At 40.1% G+C, this 22,743-nt stretch overlaps 1 protein-coding gene across 1 annotated transcript in view; it reads right to left on the bottom strand.

Moving 5' to 3' along the window:
• The window catches only part of FAT4 (FAT atypical cadherin 4), a gene marked incomplete at its 3' end in the record, with an annotated part of 153,996 nt that overhangs the window by 24,164 nt on the left and 107,089 nt on the right, over nucleotides 1-22,743 (bottom strand). The window contains exons 7-9 of the mRNA XM_081999665.1: nucleotides 15,592-15,772; nucleotides 11,076-11,326; nucleotides 3,888-8,237 (exon numbers count right to left, since the gene is read on the bottom strand). Of these exons, the coding sequence (XP_081855791.1) occupies nucleotides 3,888-8,237; nucleotides 11,076-11,326; nucleotides 15,592-15,772 (4,782 nt within the window). The remainder of the gene's footprint in view (nucleotides 1-3,887; nucleotides 8,238-11,075; nucleotides 11,327-15,591; nucleotides 15,773-22,743) is intronic.

Raw genomic sequence — 22,743 nt, 5'->3', positions numbered from 1 at the left:
ACAGTCTGATGATTTAAGTTTTACAACATGAATTTAAGAGTAATGTTCTGATAGACCTTTATCTCACGTAAGTAATGTACCTCAAAAAATTATGAGATGTATGCGTTTTCATGGCTTAAGCAAGTCAGTTTTCAAGAAGCATTTTCACACATTCAGACTATTATGCACTTCTCAGCTGTGGAATCATTTTATGAGCATAAAGCATACAGAATTAAGCTAATGATATATGTTTGATTAGCGTTTCAGGGTATCAAATCAAGGAGGGGAAGGAAACATCTCAGCCAATGTTTTGGGAACCAAGGAAACTCCAAATTAGAGCCACCCCAGTCAGTTGATTTTATAGATCTCTTCTCAGGTGAAATATTGAAAGATTTGGGGTATTCATTTTTGTGTCAGAAAGATCTTTGTCTGAAGACCATGAAAATTAGGATAATGCTGGATAATTGATAACAGACAGCATTCAGCGTTTATCATTCATCACCTCAAGGTGATGATATCACATGCAGGGGCTTATGCAAAAATCTAACTTCCTGAGAATTTTTTTTTTTTTAATTGAAAAATGTAACAGGAACAGATACCAGCTGAACGCTCTTGGGTTAGATTTCAGCTGATTTGAGAGTTTTAGTTTTTGGGGTTCTCTATGTCCATCTTTTTAAAGTGGTCATTCTAATTGTCGCGGTTTAGCCCCAGCTGGCAACTAAGCACCAGGCAGCCAGTCACTAGCCTCCCTGTCCCCAGGTGGGTTGGGGAAGAGGATTAGAAGAAAAACCCTCGTGGGTTGAGATAAAAACAGTAAAGGAAGCAGAAATAATAATAAAGCAAAGGAAGAAATAACAACAATAATAATAATAAACAAAAATATGTGATGTACAGTGCAACTGCTGCTCGCCACCCAGTGACTGATAGCCCGTCCCCAAGCAGCGATTCCCACCCCCAGCCATCCCCAGTTTATATATGGAACATGCTGTTATACGGTGGGGAACATCCCTTTGGCCAGGCTGGGTCAGCTGTCCCGGCTGTGCCCCGTCCCAGCTCCTTGTGCACCTCCTCACTGGCAGAGCCGGGGAAGCTGACAGGTCCTTGACTGAGTATAAGTGCTACTTAGCAACAACTAAAACATCAGTGTGTCACCAACATTACTCTCATACTAAATCCAAAACACAGCACTGTACCAGCTAGTAGGAAGAAAATTAACTCTATCCCAGCTGAAAGCAGGACAGTAATATTTTAATCTTGCATTTGAAACAATTTCACAAACCTACATTCCTTCATCTTAATGAGTCCTGAAAAACAGGAAATGAAAGGTTCAAAGGAAGGGCAGACAACTACTGTAAATCACAAAGTATATTCCCTCCAGAAAGCGATTATTTTCAAAACAAAACCTGATCATCATTAAGAGATGCAATTATAACAGATTGTTTAAATCCTAATGATGTTACTCTGAGGTAATCAGTCTTTATAATCCTATTCAGTGAAAAGAACTACATTACCTTTGCAGTATGATGAAGTGAAATGCAGCTGACAAAACATAATAAATCAAGGAAAAGTAAGACTCTCAGTTTTCAGGTAGGCCATTATAAGGGTCTACAGCTCATGTACTAATTTACGGTGAATAGAGAGTCTGTCTCAGAAAATACTAATTTCTACTTGTATGCAGTACCGTGTAAATATTATTTTTTTTACTGAGCATGCAAATTCAATTATGAGACTGTATTTTTATTCTAAGAGAAGAAGCAAAGCTATGTATATGGTAAACTGAATTAGACATCCACTATTTTGGATGTCTGGTTTTTTTTTGCTGAGGCACTCAAGGTTTATATTCATAAAGAAACAGTTTCAGGCTTTATTTTTACATTCACTATGGCTATCTTTAATCATATATGAATCAGGATTAAACGCCCAAGCAGCTGTGTTCTCTTTCTGTTGGCAGTATAATAATGACATAATAGTCTCTCTGTCAAGCACTCTCAAACAATCTGTATTCTGACATTTGTTTGCAGAACCTACTGAATATTAAATTTGCAGAATTTCAAATATGCTTTTGCAGACATAAAATGTCTAACTATACTGAATATTAATGGTGATCTTATCTAATAAGCTCTGCTGCTATTCAACTCTGAAGATGTTTTTGGTTTTAATTACATCCTTTGGTGCCATTTATTTTCTGTCTTGATCAATTAATCTCCAGACACTTAAATAATTCTTGATTCTGCAATGGCCAGCCGATTAAAAAAGATCTGACTCGCAAATAGAAACGTCTGCCTCAGTGGTAGCCTATTTTAAAGTTATTTGTGTTGACAAGGAGCTTTAAGCAAGCTCGTATCAGATGCCACATTTAATTCATGGTGTGAAAGAAATCCAACACTTCAAACTGTAAGAGTCTCTCATCACGTTTTCTAGTTAAAACGTTGTTCTTTTTTCAAGTTTGTCACATGGAGAGCTTTATTTTTAGCTGACATAAGGGTTGAACATTAAGATATGAGCTTTAATACCAGAAAAAAAATAGCTGGACATTTCTTTAATGTTTCAAATTATAGGCTAGAGGCATATACTACAGTATGCTGCCAGACTTAATGAAGTGTTTTGCTGAGTTGCAACAGCAAACATATGCCCATTTAATCTCTGGTGCTAATGACCTAAAGAGTTACAGGGGATAGGTGCCCTAGAATTATTTTGCCATGCTCCTGGCAAAATAATTTGATGTACTAATAGAACATGAAATAAAATCCTGGATTGGTACCTTAATTAGAACTGCTTGTCAATTAACAATAATTACTCCTGACCTGAGGCTCAGTAGTACATTTGTGAGGTTCACACAAAAGATCACATCAGTGTCCTTTATATCAACAGACCTTTCACACTATGTATCCACTGCTGTAGCTGTGCTTTAAATGAAGCAGCTAAATCTCTCTTTTGAAAATTATTAACCTTTTTCTTTGCAATGAAGTATATGACATCTCCTGTACTAATCTAGTTTCAGAAAAAAACACAAAAGAACAATCAACCTCTTGATTGCTCCACTGGTTACAAATGAGTTTTGGTAGCTGTGGTGGTAAGCCTGAATACCCACACCATAATGCACATGGCTGTGTCCACCTGGGCTGCCCTGGGGCATCTGAGATACAGAAATACTCCTTAGAAAAGGTAATGAAAGCCTTACCTAATCTTCTTTGGTTAGATTTTTTTTTTTATGATGTCTGTAAAAAGTGGCCGTAAGCAATGGTTAAAATTGTTCAGACCTTCCTTAAATATCATAGTCATGACAAAAGCAAACATCAGCCTGTTTTTTCTAGGGATAAAATGCTGCTATGTTTGAATGTGTAATAAATATTAGACAAAAAATACTCGGAAGACGTAGGAATGCTGCAGACATTTGTGTTGTTACTGAAAAAATTGACACAGGGACAAAATAGGGAACAGACATGCTTGATCACTTTCTTTGAATTCTGTTTTTTCCTATATCCTTCATCTGTTTTCTGTCTTGTATGACTGTAAGCAATTTGGGGCAGAGGCGGATTTTCTTGCTTGGCACACTCCAAGCAGACTTGAAATGCTACCACAATATGCATAACAATAACAGGAACAGAAAAATCATACTTAAGCATTGGAAATGGTTTCTACATATTAAATAAATTAAAATAGCTCTTGTAAAAATCTTTCTGTTCTAATGCAAATCAGGTACGTGAGATTTGCCAGAGGACAGAGCTAAAAAAGAATGATACTGTGGGCACCTGGCCTTTGGAGTTTTCCAAACAAATACCTCATTTTACATGACCTCTTCACCTACTGGAGATGCTCATATTCAGACAATCTTGTGCTCAAAAGGCACGTTTCCACCCTCTTTTCATCTCTTCAGGACTGTAAGATATAGAGAAGGAAAAGCGTACCTGTATACCCAGTTTTACAAATGCAGTTGAAGCTTCCTGGGAAGTTCTGGCAGGCGGCACCGTTTTTGCACGGGTTGGAAAGGCACTCGTTGACGTCCCTCTCACAGGCCATGCCAGTGAAGCCCTCTGGGCAACTGCATGAGAAGCCCCCCACCAAGTTGTGGCAAGTCCCGTCATTGTGGCAAGGAGAAGGGAGGCATTCGTCGATATCGGTCTCGCACAGACTCCCATCGTACCCCGGCATGCATCTGCACACAAAGGGCCGGAGGGGCTCGTTGGCCACAATGATGACGGGGATGCTCTCGTGGCTCTTCAGAGCTGGGCTCACCGCCAACCTCCTCAGGCAGCTCCCTCCGTTCTGGCAGGGGCTCTGCAGGCACCAGTCATGGTCCACAGCCTCGATTCGCACCCCGCTCTGGCGGAAGAGGACATCTTTGATGCTCTCGAAGAAGGTAGCCACGCCGCTGGGATTCACGTACTGGTTGTTGCCGCGTTTGATGGCCGCCATCAGGAAGGTGTGGTTGCTCTCCTCATACAGCCCGTAGAGCTGCACGGCGGTGCCCAGCCCCGTCAGCTGGGAGCTGGCGATGCGCAAGAAATGGAGATAGTGATTTGTCAGGAAATCACGCACGCTGTGGGCGTTCAGGCAGAGCAGGATGCTGTTGTCAATGGTGGCATTGCTGAAGCCCGCAAAGAAAATCCGGACACTGCTCGTGACAGCACCGTGCAACCCATCGTTGCTGAGAACAGCCAGGTCAAACGTGCCATCCGTGGACCTCGCTTGCGAGTGCAGCTCACAGGTGCCCCCGGGAATGCTGAAGAGGCTGGTGACTCCTGAGCTGAGGGAGCACTGGAAGCTGTCTAGTACATCGGGATCCTGCGGCTTTACGTTGCCCAAAATTCCACCTGGGAAGAGGTTGCCATAATAGTGAACAAAGATTTCTACCGTTCTGGGCTGAGACGGGTTGTCGTTTTGGTCTATTACCTTGATCTGCACAGTTCCTGTAGAAGACATCTGAGGGACACCAGAGTCTCTCGTAATCACTGACAGGTAGAAATTGCTGATTTGCTCCCTGTCGATCTCTCTTGTCGTTGACAGCACACCAGCAGTGCTAAGGCTGAAGTAGCTGGTTGCAGGGCCAGTGCTGAGCAAGTAATACGTAAAGGGACCTTGGTTAGGAGGGAGATCAGGGTCTGATGATTGAAGCGTCATTACAAGAGTTCCTGCACGGTTATTCTCCATGACTTCTCCTTGGCTGGTAGACAAGGTAGGGCCGTTGTCGTTGATATCTTCCAAAGTTACTAATAAAGAGGCACTTCCTGTAGCAGATGGCATTCCCGAATCGATAGCAAGCACAGACAGGTTGTACACAGGCAATGTTTCTCGATCCAGCTCTGCAGTGACTGTTACCTGTCCTGTCTGCGGGTTGATGGAAAAAGCGCTGTTGTCATTGCCAGACCCAATAAAATAGGAAAACCTGCTCCAGCTAGGGACAGAATCTGAATCAAAGGCACTCACGAATGTGACATGGGTGCCTGGAGGAACACCCTCGCTGATTCGTATATTGTAGGTTCCTAGGGTAAAAACGGGAGGATCGTTGGCATCCAGTATAGTGACATTAACCGTTACTTCATCTATATCTGCACCACGAATGCTCCCAAAATTTTTTGCGAGGACTTTCAAAGAGATTCGTTCTTCTTTTTCTCTGTCAAGAGGTCCTGAAACGTAGATCTGGCCACTTTTCTCATCTATCTCAAAGCCTTTCTTTCTGCTGTTGCCAAAGATAAGGTAGTGGACTTCTCCATCGGTTCCCATATCACGATCACTTGCAAAAACTTCACCTACAACAGTACCTTTGGAAGCTGCCTCAGAAACCTCAAAATAATAAAGCTTGGACACAAAACGGGGCACATATTCATTTGTCCCTTCTAACTGGATGTTGACACTGGCAAAGCTGCACCTCTCTTCATCTGGAACATTAAAAGCCTTTATCATTAAATGGTAACTTTGCTTTGTTTCATAATCTAAAAATCCCTGGGTGGTGATCGTTCCTGTATTGGGATCAATGACAAAGAGGTCACTATCTGAGGACTGAATAGCATATGCAATCACAGCGTTAGGTCCAGAGTCAGCATCAGTGGCATTTAAACGAATAACAGTTGTCCCACTGGGAGCATTTTCTAACACGTTGGGAAAATAGTCCTCAGGGCTGAATGCTGGAGAATTATCATTCACATCCATGACATTAACAGTGACACTGCAGTAGCCTGTTCTGGACACCCATCCTCCATCTGTGGCAGTAACAACTAGCTCGTGCTTTTGGCGTAACTCAAAATCAAGTGGTTTTGTTAGTGTCAGTGTACCGGTAGTTGTATTAATAGCAAAGATGCCAGCCTCATTTCCAGAGGAAATATTATATCTGATTAATCCATTCATAGCAGTATCTCTGTCTCGGGCTGAGACCGTCCTGACCACTGTTCCAACAGAGTGACTCTCCGGGATAGTAATGCTCATACGGCTTTGAGAAAACTCGGGTGTATGGTAATTTTCCTCTGTCACAACTATTTCAACAGCTACCTCAGACGAAAGTGGTGGATTACCTTTATCCTTTGCTTTCACTTTAAACAGAAAGTTTTTGTTCAAATCATCCATTAGTGAAGATGACACAGAAATCCAGCCTGTACTCCTGTCCAGTCTGAATTTATTAGTTTTGCCTTCATCAGAGATAAAGTACTCCACTTCAGAATTCAAGCCAAAGTCTTTGTCATCCACTGCCGTAACTTTAATTAAGTTTGTGCCAACTCTCACATTCTTAGTAACAGGAGTAAAATATTTACGAGCAAGGAACAGTGGTGCGTTGTCGTTGCTGTCTACTATGTTAATGGTGACGGTTGTCTCGCTCATTAATGGAGGACTGCCTCGGTCTGAAGAAGTAACTATGAAGCTGTGCCTATTAATGTTGACATTGCTTGAACCGCTAGAGTTTTGGTACCTTAAATACTGTTTGTTGTAAATTTCCCCCGTGGTTGCATTAATTCGGAAGAACTCGGACTGGGATTTTATGAAATAGAAGACTTGGCCGTTTGATCCTTCATCGGGGTCGGTAGCTGAAACCTGAGTGACCTTCAACCCAATCCCAGGAAGCTCAGGACACTCCAAGTAATAGGATGGCTTTGTAAATCGTGGGGCATTGTCGTTGACATCCGTGACAAATATGGTGACATCCGTGCTCACCGTCCACCCGGAGTCATGTGCAGAGACCCTGATTCTGTAGCGGTCTGTGTCCTCCCTGTTTAGTGGTCTGCTGATGGTGATGTCCCCAGTACTGGGATTTATGGTAAATGGGAGACTTGTATCCCTTATAGAGTACCTGCTGACCGCGTTCACCCCAATGTCTTCATCTGAAGTTGTGACTCGGGTTACCGTAAAACCCAGAGGTGCATTTTCAGGCACAGAAGCACTGAATATCTGGGAAAACCTCGGAGCATTGTCATTTTCATCTAAAATATTAATAATAACTTTGACTGTTGTGCTCTGGAGTGGGGTGCCTTTATCTGAAGCTTTTATGGTTAGTGTGTATCGAGACAATTTCTCCCTGTCCAAGGGCCTGACACTTCTGATCTCACCAGTGGCTCGATTGATACTGAAACTATTTTCCATATTGCCCTCAATTATTTCATAATTTAGTTGTCCATTTAGACCACTGTCCCTGTCGACAGCAGCCACTGTCAGTATCTTCCGTGGGGACAGGTTTTCCACTATTTCTGCAATGAAGGGATCTTGCTCAAACTCTGGCGCGTTATCATTGACATCTATTACCGTTACTTCCAGTTTCTTATACGAGGAAAAGGGAGGAAAGCCTGTATCTCTGGCCTCGATCCAAACCACGTATTTCTGTATGGCTTCAAAATCCAAAGCCCGCCCGACAGAAAGCTGTCCTGTCACCTGGTCGACCAGGAAGGTGCTGCCCAGGTTACCACTGGCGATGTAGTAAGACAAGGAGCCTCCTCTGGCTGAAGACCCGGAGACGGTGGTGACAAGCGTACCAACCGCTTGGTTTTCAGGAAACGTAAAGGTCTCCTGATCCGCCTGAACGCGAGGAAATTCTGCTCTGTTCACAAACCTCACAGTGACGGTTGTAGAATCTGTCTCAGGGTACCGGCCACCATCCCTCACGTGAACAGAAATGGTGACTTCAGATTCTCCCACTAGTGGGTTCGCAGTCAGGATCGCTCCCCTTGCTGGATCGATGTGGAATTTCTCAGAGTTTTTCCCCACAAGGGAATAATGGAGCTCGGCATTGGAGCCGGCATCTGCATCGGTGACAGTTACAGCAAACACGAACGAGCCTGAAATGGAGAACAAAGTTAGGGCAACTTCAGATGCACCCGTTGAGGGAAACGCGACACCGGCTTTTCACTTGGAAGCTCTCAAGAGGGTCCCCCTCCCAGTACTTGTCCTGGAGCACTGTGCTCTTCCTTACACTGCTCTGAAAATGAACCGCTTTTTCACAAGGTTGTAAGTTCAACAAGGGGTAGGTGAGTTTGTGAGCCCGCAAGATGTGTGCACGGCCAAAAAATGTGAGTTTGAATGGAGGTCAGTGGCTGCACATACATCCGCACTGGAAAATGGACCTGAAACTTTCTGGAAGTACAGCATCCCATTTCTAGAAAGTTCACATTATGAAAGCCATAAACCTAATAAGATTGAATGTTATTTTGATTTTTCTTTAATTACTCAGTTTATTTATGCATGTAAAAAAACCCCATGGAATTCAACAACTATTAAGGTTACATAAGTGAACAGGCAGCACCCATGGACACTTACCCTACACACCCACTTTCCCTTGCAGCTGCTTTTCTTCCTATTCCCCAGAGGCTGTTCCTTTTTTTTCCCCAGTAGCATCTTGCTTCTGATTTTGTAAGAGCACTCTGAGAACGGTAACTAACAGGACTGCATTTGTAAAAGCATGCTAGTCCTCCGAGATAGGGGTAAAATCACATATTAAAAAAAAAAACAACAAACTATTGCACAATAGTGCATTAACATGAATATATTATGTTTCAGGTCTTTTGAATTTTTGCTTCACAACGAGTTCAACTATACAGGCACCTTTGCATTAACCTCCATATTTGCCTATTTACAAGGAGAATCCAGGGTGTTCTTTTGCACTAGAGTTTACAGAACTAATGCAGGGCACATCTTTCAAATTTGACACTGTCCAACCAATTTGCAGAACACTCGATGTTTTACTGGTAGTGAAATTTAGAAAATACCCACTCCTATATAAAAATCATGTTGTTTTCAACCACTGAAGGCAAAATCATTTACAGGCAGGAATGAGTTTGACAGTATCCCCTTAAAACTATACTTCGTGGCACTATTTGTCATGTGCAATTATTTGTACTCCAGAGGGAGGAATATTTAGCCAAGAACAGTACTCAAAACTTTGTGAGAAATGGGACAGGAAAAAATTAAGATTTTTACCTCAATTAAGCAAATTATATTATTATTATTACTAGTTCCATCTTTTAAACTTGATTTAAAAACAACAAGGAAATTAAGCTTTTTTTCTTTCAAAATGTACGCTAGATATTCTGTTATTGGAATAAAAGCAAAAGTCTTGATTAAGTTCTGAGGGTTTGGGTTTTTTTTTGGAAAAGCTATTGCAGACTCTACATTGGATGGCAATAAAGTTGTTTGGTTTTTTTTTAATGGATGACATGCCTGCTAGTAACATCATTTGACAATGATGTTGACACAGCCTTTCAAAATAATGTGAAAAAGATATTAACATTTTCTTTTAAATGAAAGCAAATTATCAACTGAGGAAGTTGCAAATAAAAAAAGTGCATGCACCCCTAGGTTTTTGCTAAGTTAAAAACAGAGTAACCATAGCTTAGGCTTTCTATATGTTTCCAGTTATAATGGGTTACATACCAAAAGCATCCAAAAAGACACTACTGCCAGAAAACATCAGTTAAATTTATGTGTACTCCTCATAAACACATTTAAAGAAACACCCAAAAAGAACCACACAAAGGCACTGTGCCCTGGCCAGAATACACAAAGATTCACCAATGCAATAATAAAATAATTTCATAATGTTGTTCTGGAAACAGGGAAGAAATGTAAACAAATTCATTCTTCCATAAAAAGGAGAAGTATTTGCAATTGTTTAAAATTTAGAGAGAAAACCCAAGACATGGAAATAAACCCCTTTTTTGTTCTTTTAAAGGAGAATTTGTTTTGAAAACCATTTCTCTTGGAATCCTCTCTGTAGGCATCACATATCCATGTACATGCATGCATGTGAAAACACACAGTGTTGCCGATTTCCACAGCCAAGCCTCTGACTGCAGTTTGGTGAATCTGTGGTAATACAGTGATCATATCATAAAACACTTTTTTGAGATAGTAGAAGTCCTGATATTAGTCCATTTTAAATCTTGGAAAAAAAATCTTAGCATAGCAGAATCTTTCAGCAAATTCTTTCCATCCTCACGCAAATACACGTATTCTCCTTTCTTTCTCTTTGCGATGCCAATTTTGCACACAGAAAGTGTGAGTATTTTGGACTTAATAATTTCTAATATATTTTTTTTATCAGGCTTGTTTAAACATAAACTGAATCAGAAATTAATTCCTGAATGAGTGAAGTTACTTTAATTTGCGTGTAGGTTTCAGACGAGGGAAGTTGCTGCTTGGCTTTACTTTTATTTTACTTCACTACGTGGCTCAAGAAAAGGCAACATAATTAACACCTGATACAGATACGGCCTTTTTGGAAGAGGTTGACAAAATTCTCTTTAAGAATAGCTCAGGGTGGGAAAAGAACATTTACATGCAGGAGGAGACTTGCAGAGGAAAAAAGAGGCCATTGCCTTCCTATCCCTGGCAAAATAATTTAATCACTTGAGTGGGTGCTCATTTACACTATGTCGTCTCTACATAAGTGCAGGAAAATAACTGAATTTGGATGGAAAGAACAAACTAAAAAACCCTGCTAAACTGTGTGTGATATATTCAGCATGCCGTTAGTCATTCCCATACAACACAAAGATAACAAAATCTGGAAAACAGCTGCAGAGGCACATCTCAGCAACATTTCCCGTGGCACAGCTTTGCATTTGGTAAGCTGTTTATGAAACCTGAAGTATCCCAAGCACTGCCATTGATCAGGTTACCTGAAGTGGTAGGCGATGGGACGTGGGTGACATAGGGGTGGTGTTGAAACTTGGGCGGGTTGTCATTCACATCAGCAACAGCAACGAGCACGCTGGTAGAACTGGAGAGAGCCCTGGGGAAGCCCCCGTCGCTTGCCACCACCACCAAAGTGTAGTTCTCCCTCACCTCTCGATCGAGGAGAGCACTGGTGATGATTTGTCCCGTTGATGGGTTGATTGTGAATTGCGAATTGCCACCGGTAAGCCTATAGCTGTTTGAAAGAAAAAAGGAAAAAACAAGGAAGAAAAATTCCATTAGTATTTCATAAGGCAGCCTGCTGCCTGAAGATAACAACAAATTTCTGTACTCTTCAGACCACAATGCTGATGGGTATCAACACACAGATTTTCTTCTGACTGTCCATCTGTCTTGACTTTTCTTCTCTTCCGTATTTCGAGACCTGTCATAAATGACATTTCTGGGGATTTCCAAGTGTAGTTGCTTAACACAAATTTCTAATAAATGAGGAGCAGGCTGAGCCTTTGCACATTTGGAGATACGGTCAGACATACTCTCAAAATGGCCTACTGGAGGCATCCTCTAGTGTTGATTTCCCTGGGCTAATGCATTAAGTGTTTTTCCAAAAGGCTAACACACCTCTTAAATGAATCTGCAGACTATAATTAGAAAAAATAACGTTTTCTGAAATAAAAGGATGACAATTTTACAAAACAATATGAGGATTTATAATTCATATTGTTTACTGATACTGAGCTAAGTTTTGCTATTCAAGATTTCAATGTTAATTCATAGTAATGCACAGCAAATTAGTAACCACAGAGTTAAATTAATAGACACTAATTGGGACAGAATTTGACCCTTGATTAGTGTGTATGTACGTGCACACATCCGTGTGTGTGTGCAAAAATGTGATTTGATACAAACTGACTGTATGCTTACTGCAGTGCTTTATGAGTTACCTCTGGCTTACTAGCACAGTGAATTCTCTTTGAATGCTTACCCAGCTTATGCTCATACAGAATGAATCTCAAAGACATGTGGAGCACTGGGCTGTATTTTTAAACGTAACTGGTTAATATTAGATTTTTTAATTAATTCAGATAATGGTCTTCCTAAAAAAAAAACAAAACAAAAACTGGCTAAAATGAACAATTCTCATATTCAATTTTAAAACCCTGACAACAATCAACACAGCGGTGGCTAGCATTACTTCTTCAGAGAAGTCTGGTACAGCACAGTAGCAGCTTTTTTGAAGTATATGATTTTATAAGATTCAGAAGAAAATTACTTTTATGAAAAAGAGTAATACTCCTATCTTCACCTTTTTAAAATTAGAACAGGTTATGACAGAAATAATAACAAAGACCAGATACCTAGAGGATTGATAGCCAGTCTGTGTAATAAGCTATGGCAACTTCTCCTGTTCAGTCATTAATCTCTACAGAGTGCCATGAGCATTATTTTAATTGCTTAATTATGATATAATACAATGGCCATATGTAATTATTCTCCAGCCATGGCAATGTGCATCTAGGGTGGAAAGAATGTGCACAAAGCCTGAAGCACTACTTAAATCTCCCTAAATACCAGCAGCATGGAAAAATTTCATCTGTGATTTGCAACGTTTTAACCCTGTGTGAAGACAGAAGACAGGGACTTTGTCTTCTGTATTTCCACATATATAGAACAGCTCAAGCTTTAGCATTAGAAAAGATGCTATGAAAACTTTTTTTTTTAAAAAGAGAATAAAGACAAATTACATTTGCCATAGGATATTCTGAGTCATATCTGAGTACAACTGCATGCAAACCAACTGGACAATGCAAGTGTGCCTCAGCATAGTTACAAAAACCTGCCAAGGCCCAAAACTTTAATGGTGACTAGCATAAAAGGAATTTGACTGAAGTGCTTAAAATCTGGTCTTTTGACTAGTCTGTGCTGACCCCTCTTATCTATGTTATCTTTAACAAGACTGCTCAAGTGTGCATTGCTATTAACAACCTCATCAGCCTCCTTTAATGATTTCACAGGTTATTACCAGAAATATGAGAAAAAGAGTCAGGAAGTATGGATATGTAACAGTTTTGAAGAAGATTATCTATTTCTTGCACGACATAGTCCATTTTTTGACTTTACATGAAAACTTTAGCAGAGGATTTTACATACCATCTTTGGAAACCAAAGGTTTGACTCTGAAACAGGCTCTAAAAAGACTGAAAAGGAGTTCTGAGTGCTCAACACCTCTGACAAGACGACCTCATGTGTTCTGGTCCCTCCAGCTTTTGCTAGTTTTGTAATACGAGCCATATTTTAAAATTTGCATTACTCAGTGCTGAATCTGGACAAATTCTGTCCAAGAAAAACAAAGTATGTTCCTGAGTCTAGAAAGTGTAAAACAAAACCCGAAAACAATTTTTAAATAGCTACTTAAAAAGGAAAAAAATATTTTTATCAAATATTCTACTATGAGGTACTGAGTGAATGACAAAGACTAATGGCAGAGATATTAAAGCAATTCAACCACACTAAAGAAATCCAAGAGCACCCTGATAACTTCTGATTATGGGATGTAATCATTACAATAATTCATGCTTTGTATGGAATTCTTTTTTCTAAAGGAGCTTGCCAGAAATACTTTCTTAGAGTGAGAGTGAACAGAATTAAAAGCTTCATTGTTTCACAATTTAATAAATGGTAATTTTGGATGCTTTTCAAATATTTGAAAATGCCAAAACATAAAGTTCCTATTTTTGGCTTGTAGCTAGTTGGAAAGAAAATATTACACTATTTTATACACGCTTGCTTTGCCATAACATAGATCTGGTTTATTTCACTTCCTTTTTTTAAAAAAATGACAACCACAGTGGTATTCTTATGCACTTTGAAGAATGAACTGAGGTGAACTAACAAAAGTAAATAAAGGAGCTACTTTTATATCCTGTTTTGTAAGCTTGGAAACAGATACACAGGTGTTTGCAGTCACAACAGTTAAGTGTGATGAGATTACCTACATGTCCTTCCGATTAATAACTAATATGAATCTGCTTTGTATTCCTTTAGCAATAAATCAGTCCTCAGTGGATAATCTCCAGCTTGTCACTGCCAGTTAGCATCCTCATTACTCTCGTCTGTGAAACTGGGAACGGCTAGTGTTCAGCCCAGTGCCCAGCTACATTACATCAACTGAGCTCTGCAAACCATTTGGCATTTAAAGCAAAAACACCAAATTCTAACTTTTTATTGGTTTTCTGAATGGAATAAACTTTACACCTTGCCTTGTGTAATTTTCATTCTAAACTGAAGACGTTAACCAACAATAAATTTACCCAAGGAACATGCTGGCTTTCAGTAAAAATTGATTACGTCATGAAAAGACGCAAATGCAGTGGCAAGGCAGGTAGCGATTTCTGTTGACCGTTTAGCTGTCTGCAGTTTCTCCTGTAATGTGTTTTAGCATGTTGGGTGATATTGTACCTGCTCAGCTAGTTTATTATAAATGCGTCCAAGTCTGCATAAGCATAAGTCATCTAAACTACAGTTAGGTTTGAAAAGCCATTTAAGGTTCAAAATAAGATACTGAAGCCTTCCCCAAATCTATGTATCACAAAATTAACACTATCCACTAGTTTGGACATTTTTATGCAAAAAAGTGATACTGATTTCTAGATTTGCCTAGCTTAAAAATTAAAGTTTAAAGATGACTAGAGCTGCAAAATACATTTCGTACTTTTTTTTAGGGTGAGTGGTTTCAGATGAGTGTAAGTGAAAAAAAGAATCTCTGCCCCAAAGTCAGCTTTTGTAGCAAACTTGTTAATCATGTTTGAAAAGTACATCTTCCTCTTCCCCACCAAGGCCTTCCTGAAAGCGCCTTCGCTTAATAGTTAAAAAGTCTGTCAGCCTCCAAAAACAACGGTTTCTAGCTTCTTCAGGAACACTTTTTAAAAGATTTATATTGTATCTATTAACTATATCCTTCATTACAAGGCCTCAATTCTAAAAGCTATGCTAAATAGAAGGCAAAAGCCAAAGGCTTTCCAAAGGCTGCACAAGCTGATGGCAGTCAGTAATGATGATCATTCACAGCCTATATCATATATCTTTATGTAGAGAATTTATATATAAAGACTGCAAGCTGAAGTGCTTAATCCATATATGATATTATTTGGAGTTTCAGGGTTTCTTTGTTTTTTATTGTTTTAATTCATCTACATCTACACTTATTGAGAAATATAAATCTAGCCTATTAACAGTTACACTCAGGTGCAAGTTAAACTTGTTTGCTTTTCACTTCGCAAAAACCTAAATTAGTACTGCATCTCTACTTGTCCTTAATATAATTCTAAAAGCCTACAAAACAAAAAAAAGGCAGATTTGCTGAAATAATTTAGCTACACGTATACAGCTGTCTTTTTGTGTCTTACAGTTTTATGGCATGTTGGTGATGGACACTGGGGAAAAAAAATCTTCAGGCAAGGTATGAGGCATTATTACATACAGCAACAGTAAACAGCCTACCTAATAACAGCATTTGTAGAAGCGTCAGCATCTGAGGAGTTTACAAGCAAAATGTCTGTCCCCGTAGGTGCATCCTCCGGAACAGTGGCAGAATACATGTTAAAGGCGAATGTGGGCACATTGTCATTGACATCATCCACCTTGACAGCAATAGTTCCAGTGCCAGTGAGGGCAGGAGACCCTGCGGAAAAGTGGGATACAAAATGCTAGAGGTTACAAATACCACCATGCTAATCCGAGGTCTGCCATCCCCGATTTAAAGCCTAGCGCTTGAGCATGTCACAATTCACAGAGCAAGAAAGCCAATTCAACACACAGGACAGGGTCAGATTTGTTTCAAAGGCATCTCGACATAAAGTACAAGTTGTGAAAGAAAAAAGAAAAAAGTTGTTGTTATTTTTATTGCTCCATCTAATTCCAGAAATATTTTGTAATACAAGCTCAGCGGAAAAAGATGGTCTTGGAACCGCTCAGAAGCCTTCCTGTAACAATTAGGACCAATTTGAACATGTGGTTGACTTTCCTATTTCTCTAAGAGAAGACGTTCAAAGGTGGCACACTGACAGCCGTGAAAACTCCAGCCCTCAATTTATTTATCCGCAGAACAAATAGAGTGGAAACAGTGGCAAACCCCAGCTTTCTGCACAGCTTTTCCACTGCCGTTTGCACCCCTGACCTGGGGAGACCTCTGAGTGGGTGAGAAGGTTGCACAGTCTCCAGCCCCATTCAGACTCAATTCCTCTGTAGAAGCAACCATCTACCATCTATAGCAGCAAATAACGCTCGCTTGGATGAGATATTGGTTTACGGGAAATCAGACTGAACTTATTTAACCTAGGGCTTTCATCCTCCTTGTTATTCTAATACTTGATTCTCATGAGCAGAAACAAGTGAGAAATAGCATGTTTATTCATGTGCAATATCTCAGTATTTATTCTCTTAATGCTTTTGCTTTGTCAAATCAAAAAAAAAGACAATGAGGAGTTTTACAAGTTCATGTTAGTTTTGCCAGTCTGTTACACTTATTTTCAGCCAGGAATCAGCAAGACGCCTTCTGCTAACCAAATTCTTCACTGAGGGTCCCTGAAAAAAATGGGATTGTTCCTTTCTTTGAATACATAACAAAAAGGAGAAGGAGAGAGTGATAATGGAGCATAAAACACATGAGTTATGGCCCCTTTTACTCAAAAGACAGATGACAACCATGCTTGTTTTACCCAAGATTGCATTGCTTTCCTCTTCAATCTCAAACAGAAACAACAATTGTTTGCTGGACTGGAAAAAAAAGCAATGATCTAGAAATGCTTTGGGCCAGAGACTGGTTCAAGTCCTTGCCACAAGGCAAGCATATTACACGGAGCTGTCATCTGATGAAACCCAGGCAGCTCCTGGGTGACTGCCTTAGTCCTTCCATCCCAGCAGATGATTGGGTTGCTGCTACCCAAGGTTATTGCTGGACCTCAACCTTAGGGCTGGGAAGGAGGTAGGCTCTATTCTTGGGTCTCATGTGATCCTGGCAAGCACTCCAGGCATTGACCTCTTGTATAAAAGAAGAAATAATGACTCATTTTCTCATGTTAACCCTTGCAGGCTGAAGTATCACCATGCTGCATCGCGGAAAGAAGCTGGGAGCAGCTTCTGCATAGGGAGGAGGCTTTTCACCGCAAAATACTTCAAAGTAATTTGGCTTAATGCACAAAATGAAAGAGCTTCCAATTGAAAGGCGCTATAAATCTTGCAAGGCTGACTTTGAAGCCTGCTGATCGGACGGGACGGATCACGACGCCGAGGAAAGAATGTGCAAGCCAAAGAGTATAGGTTTCACGCCACAGCCGTGCACAATGGAGGCCTTTCTCTGCTCTGGTCTGAGGTCATTCATTTTGCCAATTAATATATTTTCAGCCAGGAAGGTTACACTAAGGCAATAAGTCTGACTCATTTTTTACCCCACCACCCCCCCCTTGCCCCAATTTTGTCATTTAGCCAAACACTTATAGATAGAAAAGACTGCAAAAACGTTCTTGATTGCTGAAATATTGCCCACAGAGTGTTTATTATTACTGCATTAAATGAAACAGAGTCCTCAGCAGTGTTTGCTGCATGTGTCATCAAGCTCTGGCCTTCCAAACACATTTAATCGACATTCGTCCCACAGCTAATGAAATGAAAAGTTGAAAGTTGTTACGTTTCACAGGTGATTAAGCAATTTATATATAATTCAGAAATTAATCGTGGGTAAGTCACATTCAAAGAGCATCAGTAATGCAATTCAGTCTGGAAAAGAAAGCTAACTCACAGCTAAAACCTGAAACTGACGGTTTTAAATGTATTTGCTAACACAAAGAGCCAACACAGGAAAATTTATGCTGTTGGTTTATTCATGAAAATGAACTGCAGCAGCAGCTCCTCCAAACCGTGCCTTTAGAGGTAATCCAATGCTGAGGCAATGGGACTAGCTCCAGTGCAGCTCTGCAGGCTGGCCCTACCCCGACTTGGGAGCATGGAACTCAGGCTCGCAGGACTGGCAAAGAGAGAAGAATGGGAAGAACATGTTGAAGTCTGCTGGCAAAGCACTGCGTGGGCATACGCTAACAGCAAACTGCTACGGCTATTAAATCTTTGGTCGCATAATGGAAATGGTCAAAAGGGATGCCATAGGTAACGGCTGCTTACGGGCTATGGATATTCTCCCGCTCAGTATTACACTGATAGGAGCAGCTTTTGATTCAGCCATTTGACTCCAACCAGTCCCAGCCCCCTCCCTGAGGAATCCAAATTTGCAGGGTACCAAACAAACGCCCCAAGGGTCAAATCCCCACCCTTGCCTGAGCCCCCAACATATTCCATGCTGTTATTCTCCGACTCCACTTCCCCACTGGATGCGTCTACAAGGCACTGTACAGCGCAGTACGGACGTATTGATATTAGCCTCGGAGAAGTGACTATACCAGCCGAGGTTGAGCACCAAACTAATAAAATTAGCTAGGGTAATGCAAGTAACCCAGATCTCAATCAGCGCTAGCTCGTGGCTGCGTTGTGCTCGCAGAAACATCCCAGAAATCCAATATTAATTCAGCTGTTTGTAACATCCCAAGTCACTGCTCTTCAGTTCAAAACCCCAAATCTCTCTCATTTTACTTAGATGGAAAAACTCACGCACCTACATAGGTTTCCTGGCTATGTAGTTATCCAAATATGTTTTTCTCCTCTAAGTAAAACATCACGTCCACAAATTTACTCCTTTATTCTATTACACTGAAAGATAAAGTTGCAGTTTCACAGAGTCCTCAAAGCTTTTTATTCACTTGAAATTAAATGACTAGCTCACATTTCTGCAGTTACTGAGAAATATAAGAAGAGGAAATTACAAATGAAGTAATTTTCTATGGAAAAGAAATAGCTCGGGGCCAAATTCTACCGTCCTCAGTGAACTTTCAGTGAAAGTTGTGCTTGCATAAGGACCACAGAATTTGGCCCCTGGTAATAAATAGGTTTCATAAAATGTACATGTCATATTTGTGGTGAGAGAAGTAGTTTCCATGGTCAGGCTGAGTTCCCAGATTTCTTAGTTCTGCTTCGATAGCAAATCTTCCCCAAGTCAGTTATTCTTATTATGCTAGAGCATCATCCCTTCTTTCTTCAAACTGCACTTAACATTTTTGCATAAGTAAGTCTAGTAAATTTTGTGTAAGCTCTGCAATATTAGTCAAACATTCAAGATGCCCCCAAACTGTTTTTAATAAACCAGACATGTTACAATCTATATAAAATTGCTGTACATAGCCACACAAGCCTCTGCATATTCCTACAAACAGCCCTAAGGGCTAGAGTCACAAAGAAACACACACTTTTCCCTTAGTGAACATCCACTAAAATTTAATTTTTCATAATATGAACTATTTTTTAGCAGAAGCAGCAACTATTTCTTTGTCAGCCACCTCTTATTTAGAGTATTTCTCTAGTGCTATACTACTAATAGGTTTTTTCAAATCCCAAAATACCATGTCTCACAGAGGCTTAGAATTTCCATGTTGAAAAAAACGTTTTCTGGAAAGGCAGAGGAATGAAAGAGCCATCAAATGATTAATAACCAGAGAGAATAAAGTTAGCGATGTGAACTAAATGGGAGAGATCGGATTGATTGTTCAGTAAATATAAAATCTTTAAAATTTAAAAGATGATGACATTATATTATTATTATTATTATTATTATTATTTTGAACTTCCCATCTCTATATGCTGTAGTCTGTTTTTATGAATTGAGCAGTTTATTTTCTAGGTGACAGCTGTACATATACATTAAGCAGACAGTCCCACAAATGTCTACACATCATTGTTGAAATAAAGATTAACCTGGGATAGCATCAAAATAGTAACACTGAGTTCAGGAAGAAAATTGCTTCCCACGGATGTTCTTCCAAAAATTTAAGCTTTTTGCTTACATCAGCAAGTAAAATGTGTCTGGGGACGAAGAGAAGGAGCAGACCTTGGGAGCCTGCTCTTAGGAGGCCAGCAGTGGAAGACAAGTTACAGGGGGAGGTTACAAGAGGCCACCTTGGGCTTGCCCAGCGGCTCCCCTCTCCACATGGGACATTTAAGGATGTGACATGAAGAAACAGCCATGGGGGACCGTGGGGCTGGCAGGCAGCAGCATGGGGGCAGGACCTCTTTTCTCCCAGCAAGGTGGGACTGGCAAAGTCCTACAAGTTGGTCTTCCGCCCCATTCACCAATGCTTGTTTGCGGCTGATTGCCACAAAAATATGATAGCATTGGAAATGCATCAGCTTATAAGTTATAGTGAGGCCTCTCGACCTTTTGCTCACACCATCCAGGAGAAGGGGGATGAAAAATATTGGCTATGTGCACCAATGCAAGCAGAAGAAAGGGAACTAAATTGAGGAAGGTGACAGTGGGGAGAAATATCATTTAGTGTGACAATTTCTACTTCCCAAATGCAGGACAACCAGCAAAGAGAGGACAACATGCATTTCTGGGTAAACTCATCGTAAGTCACTCATCCCCCTAATTTGTGTTAATGCTTACAAGCCACAGAGTCATCCAAAAGGAATGGACCTAAAGACTGCTTTCATTCACTTTCACCTTGGCCTACTCATGCACCCTCAGAAGGAGGAGTGTCACCTGCTGTCGTCAGCTACCCTTGTCCTGGGGAATGAGGAAGGGAAACCCTCCTAGCTCCCTGTAATCCCCAAACACATAGCACCATCTCTGCAGCGTATGTTCAGCTCTGTACACCATAGCTGGACACCAGCACAAGTAAGGAATGATCAGAGTACTTAGTGACTGGAACAGTAAAAGAAAACAATTGAAGGAAACTTGCAAAGCCATTTACATTCTTCAAGAAAACTCAGGAAAAGATGATGCTATTGGAAATTATCTCGGCTGTGTGGTACTGTATGGCTCACAGCACAAATTAGAAATAGGAGAATGTGTTCAGCACGTTATCCTCATATTGTTTGAAGCTTTAATGGCTTCTGGGCCCTGTCTGTGCCATGGTTAGCACAGCAGATAGTAAAACTATCATTTCTTTCAGAAACCAGGAACTCAAAGTTTTTGCCAGCATTAAAATATCAAAATTAAGTGTTAGAAAACTAACAATAAACTAAGCAAAAAAAATACGGATACATTTCACTGAAATGGAAAAAAGGGATTAAGCTTAAATAAAATGAATCTAAATGACTAATCGAAACTCATACTGCAGGCAGTTTACCATGTTTTGTGGTAAATTAAACACATCATTATCCTGAAAATTGGAGAGCAATTTAACAGAAATGGAATTTTTGCTTCACTGAAATGTGTTGCTTTGCAACAAAGCGGATTTCACTTCTCCAGTCAAACACTCAGTGAATGAGTCCCAGGACTAGAAGTTGTATGTGTTATTACACAGCATTAACTTTTTCACTCAAGTAAACAAGGCCTTTCTCACAATAAAGCAGCCAATCTTTCTAAATGCATTTAAATGCAGACAGAGTGTGCTGGCCTCACACAACTGAGGAGTTTTAAAAATAAATAAGGAGCTAGAGTAAGTTAAAATAAAACTATCTTGCATTACACATTGGATTTGTAGTGCACATGAAGCTCGATTTGAAACGTGGATGGCCTTAAATTAACTTATTTACTGGGAATACAAAAGAAAGTGCATATGTATATGCGAAATGAGAAAAATAAGCAGTTCTTTTTACAAGATTGCACCACAAATATTCACCCTGGCTGGATATGTTGATTGTGTTTTACTTTCCTCTTACTCAATTTTTCACTACAGGCTTCCATACTAAGTCTTAAAAAACTGGTGAACCTAGTATATTTTGAGACAAAAGCTGAAATAAGTAGTTAATAAACAAACATAATAAAAAGCTTAGAATCTAGCCCTACTCTCATTCAGTTCAGTGGGTGACTGGTGAATGAGCCATACAGGAATGCAGATTTTCCAAATTTCTAAGTGTGTCAAATCTCAGTTCTTCTCACAGTTAGGTACAAAGTAGTAGTTGTTCCCAAAGCTGATTTAACAGAACTTGTACTTTAAAAAACAAAGGAACTGTTGGGATAGATCTGCACTTGTGAAAGGATTACCTGACAAGAAAAAGAAGATTTTTCTGTACTGTATTGGATATTAGAAAACTCAATATCCTCCTTCATCTACCAGCCTGAAGCAGCTGGGAGCAAACAGACCTAAATTGGGGAACATAAGCCATCAGAAGTAAAAAGACACTCACTAGACAAGAGTCCAACCTTGTTCAAGCAATGACATGTTGAGCCATTCTTAGGTTGATGCAAGTGCACACACACACATACTCACATATGTTTTGACAGTGCAAAAGAAATCCTTGTCCCAAATCGTGATGCAAGATGCGATCTCTCATTTGTTTTTATCCACATGATTTTTAAATTTCAATAGTTTCCTATCAAAATTCCTGACTGACTGGATTCTATGAATTCACTAAGCTTTGCAGTTTCACAACAGAGGCAACGTTACATTGCAACACATTTAATATGCTGTTGAAACGATGGGACTTGCATGCACACACAGAGACAGTTTTAAGTCCTCTGGTGTATATACACATTTCCCTATCCCTGTTCTCAGAACAAGTTACCTGAAGCTGTTTATCCAGAGAAGAAAAAAGAAAGCCGTGGCA

Source organism: Phaethon aethereus (assembly GCF_964289735.1).
Source record: "Phaethon aethereus genome assembly, chromosome: 4".
NCBI lineage: Eukaryota > Metazoa > Chordata > Aves > Phaethontiformes > Phaethontidae > Phaethon > Phaethon aethereus.
Note: the sequence above shows the minus strand (reverse complement) of the source record. Positions and strands in the feature narration are given on the sequence as shown.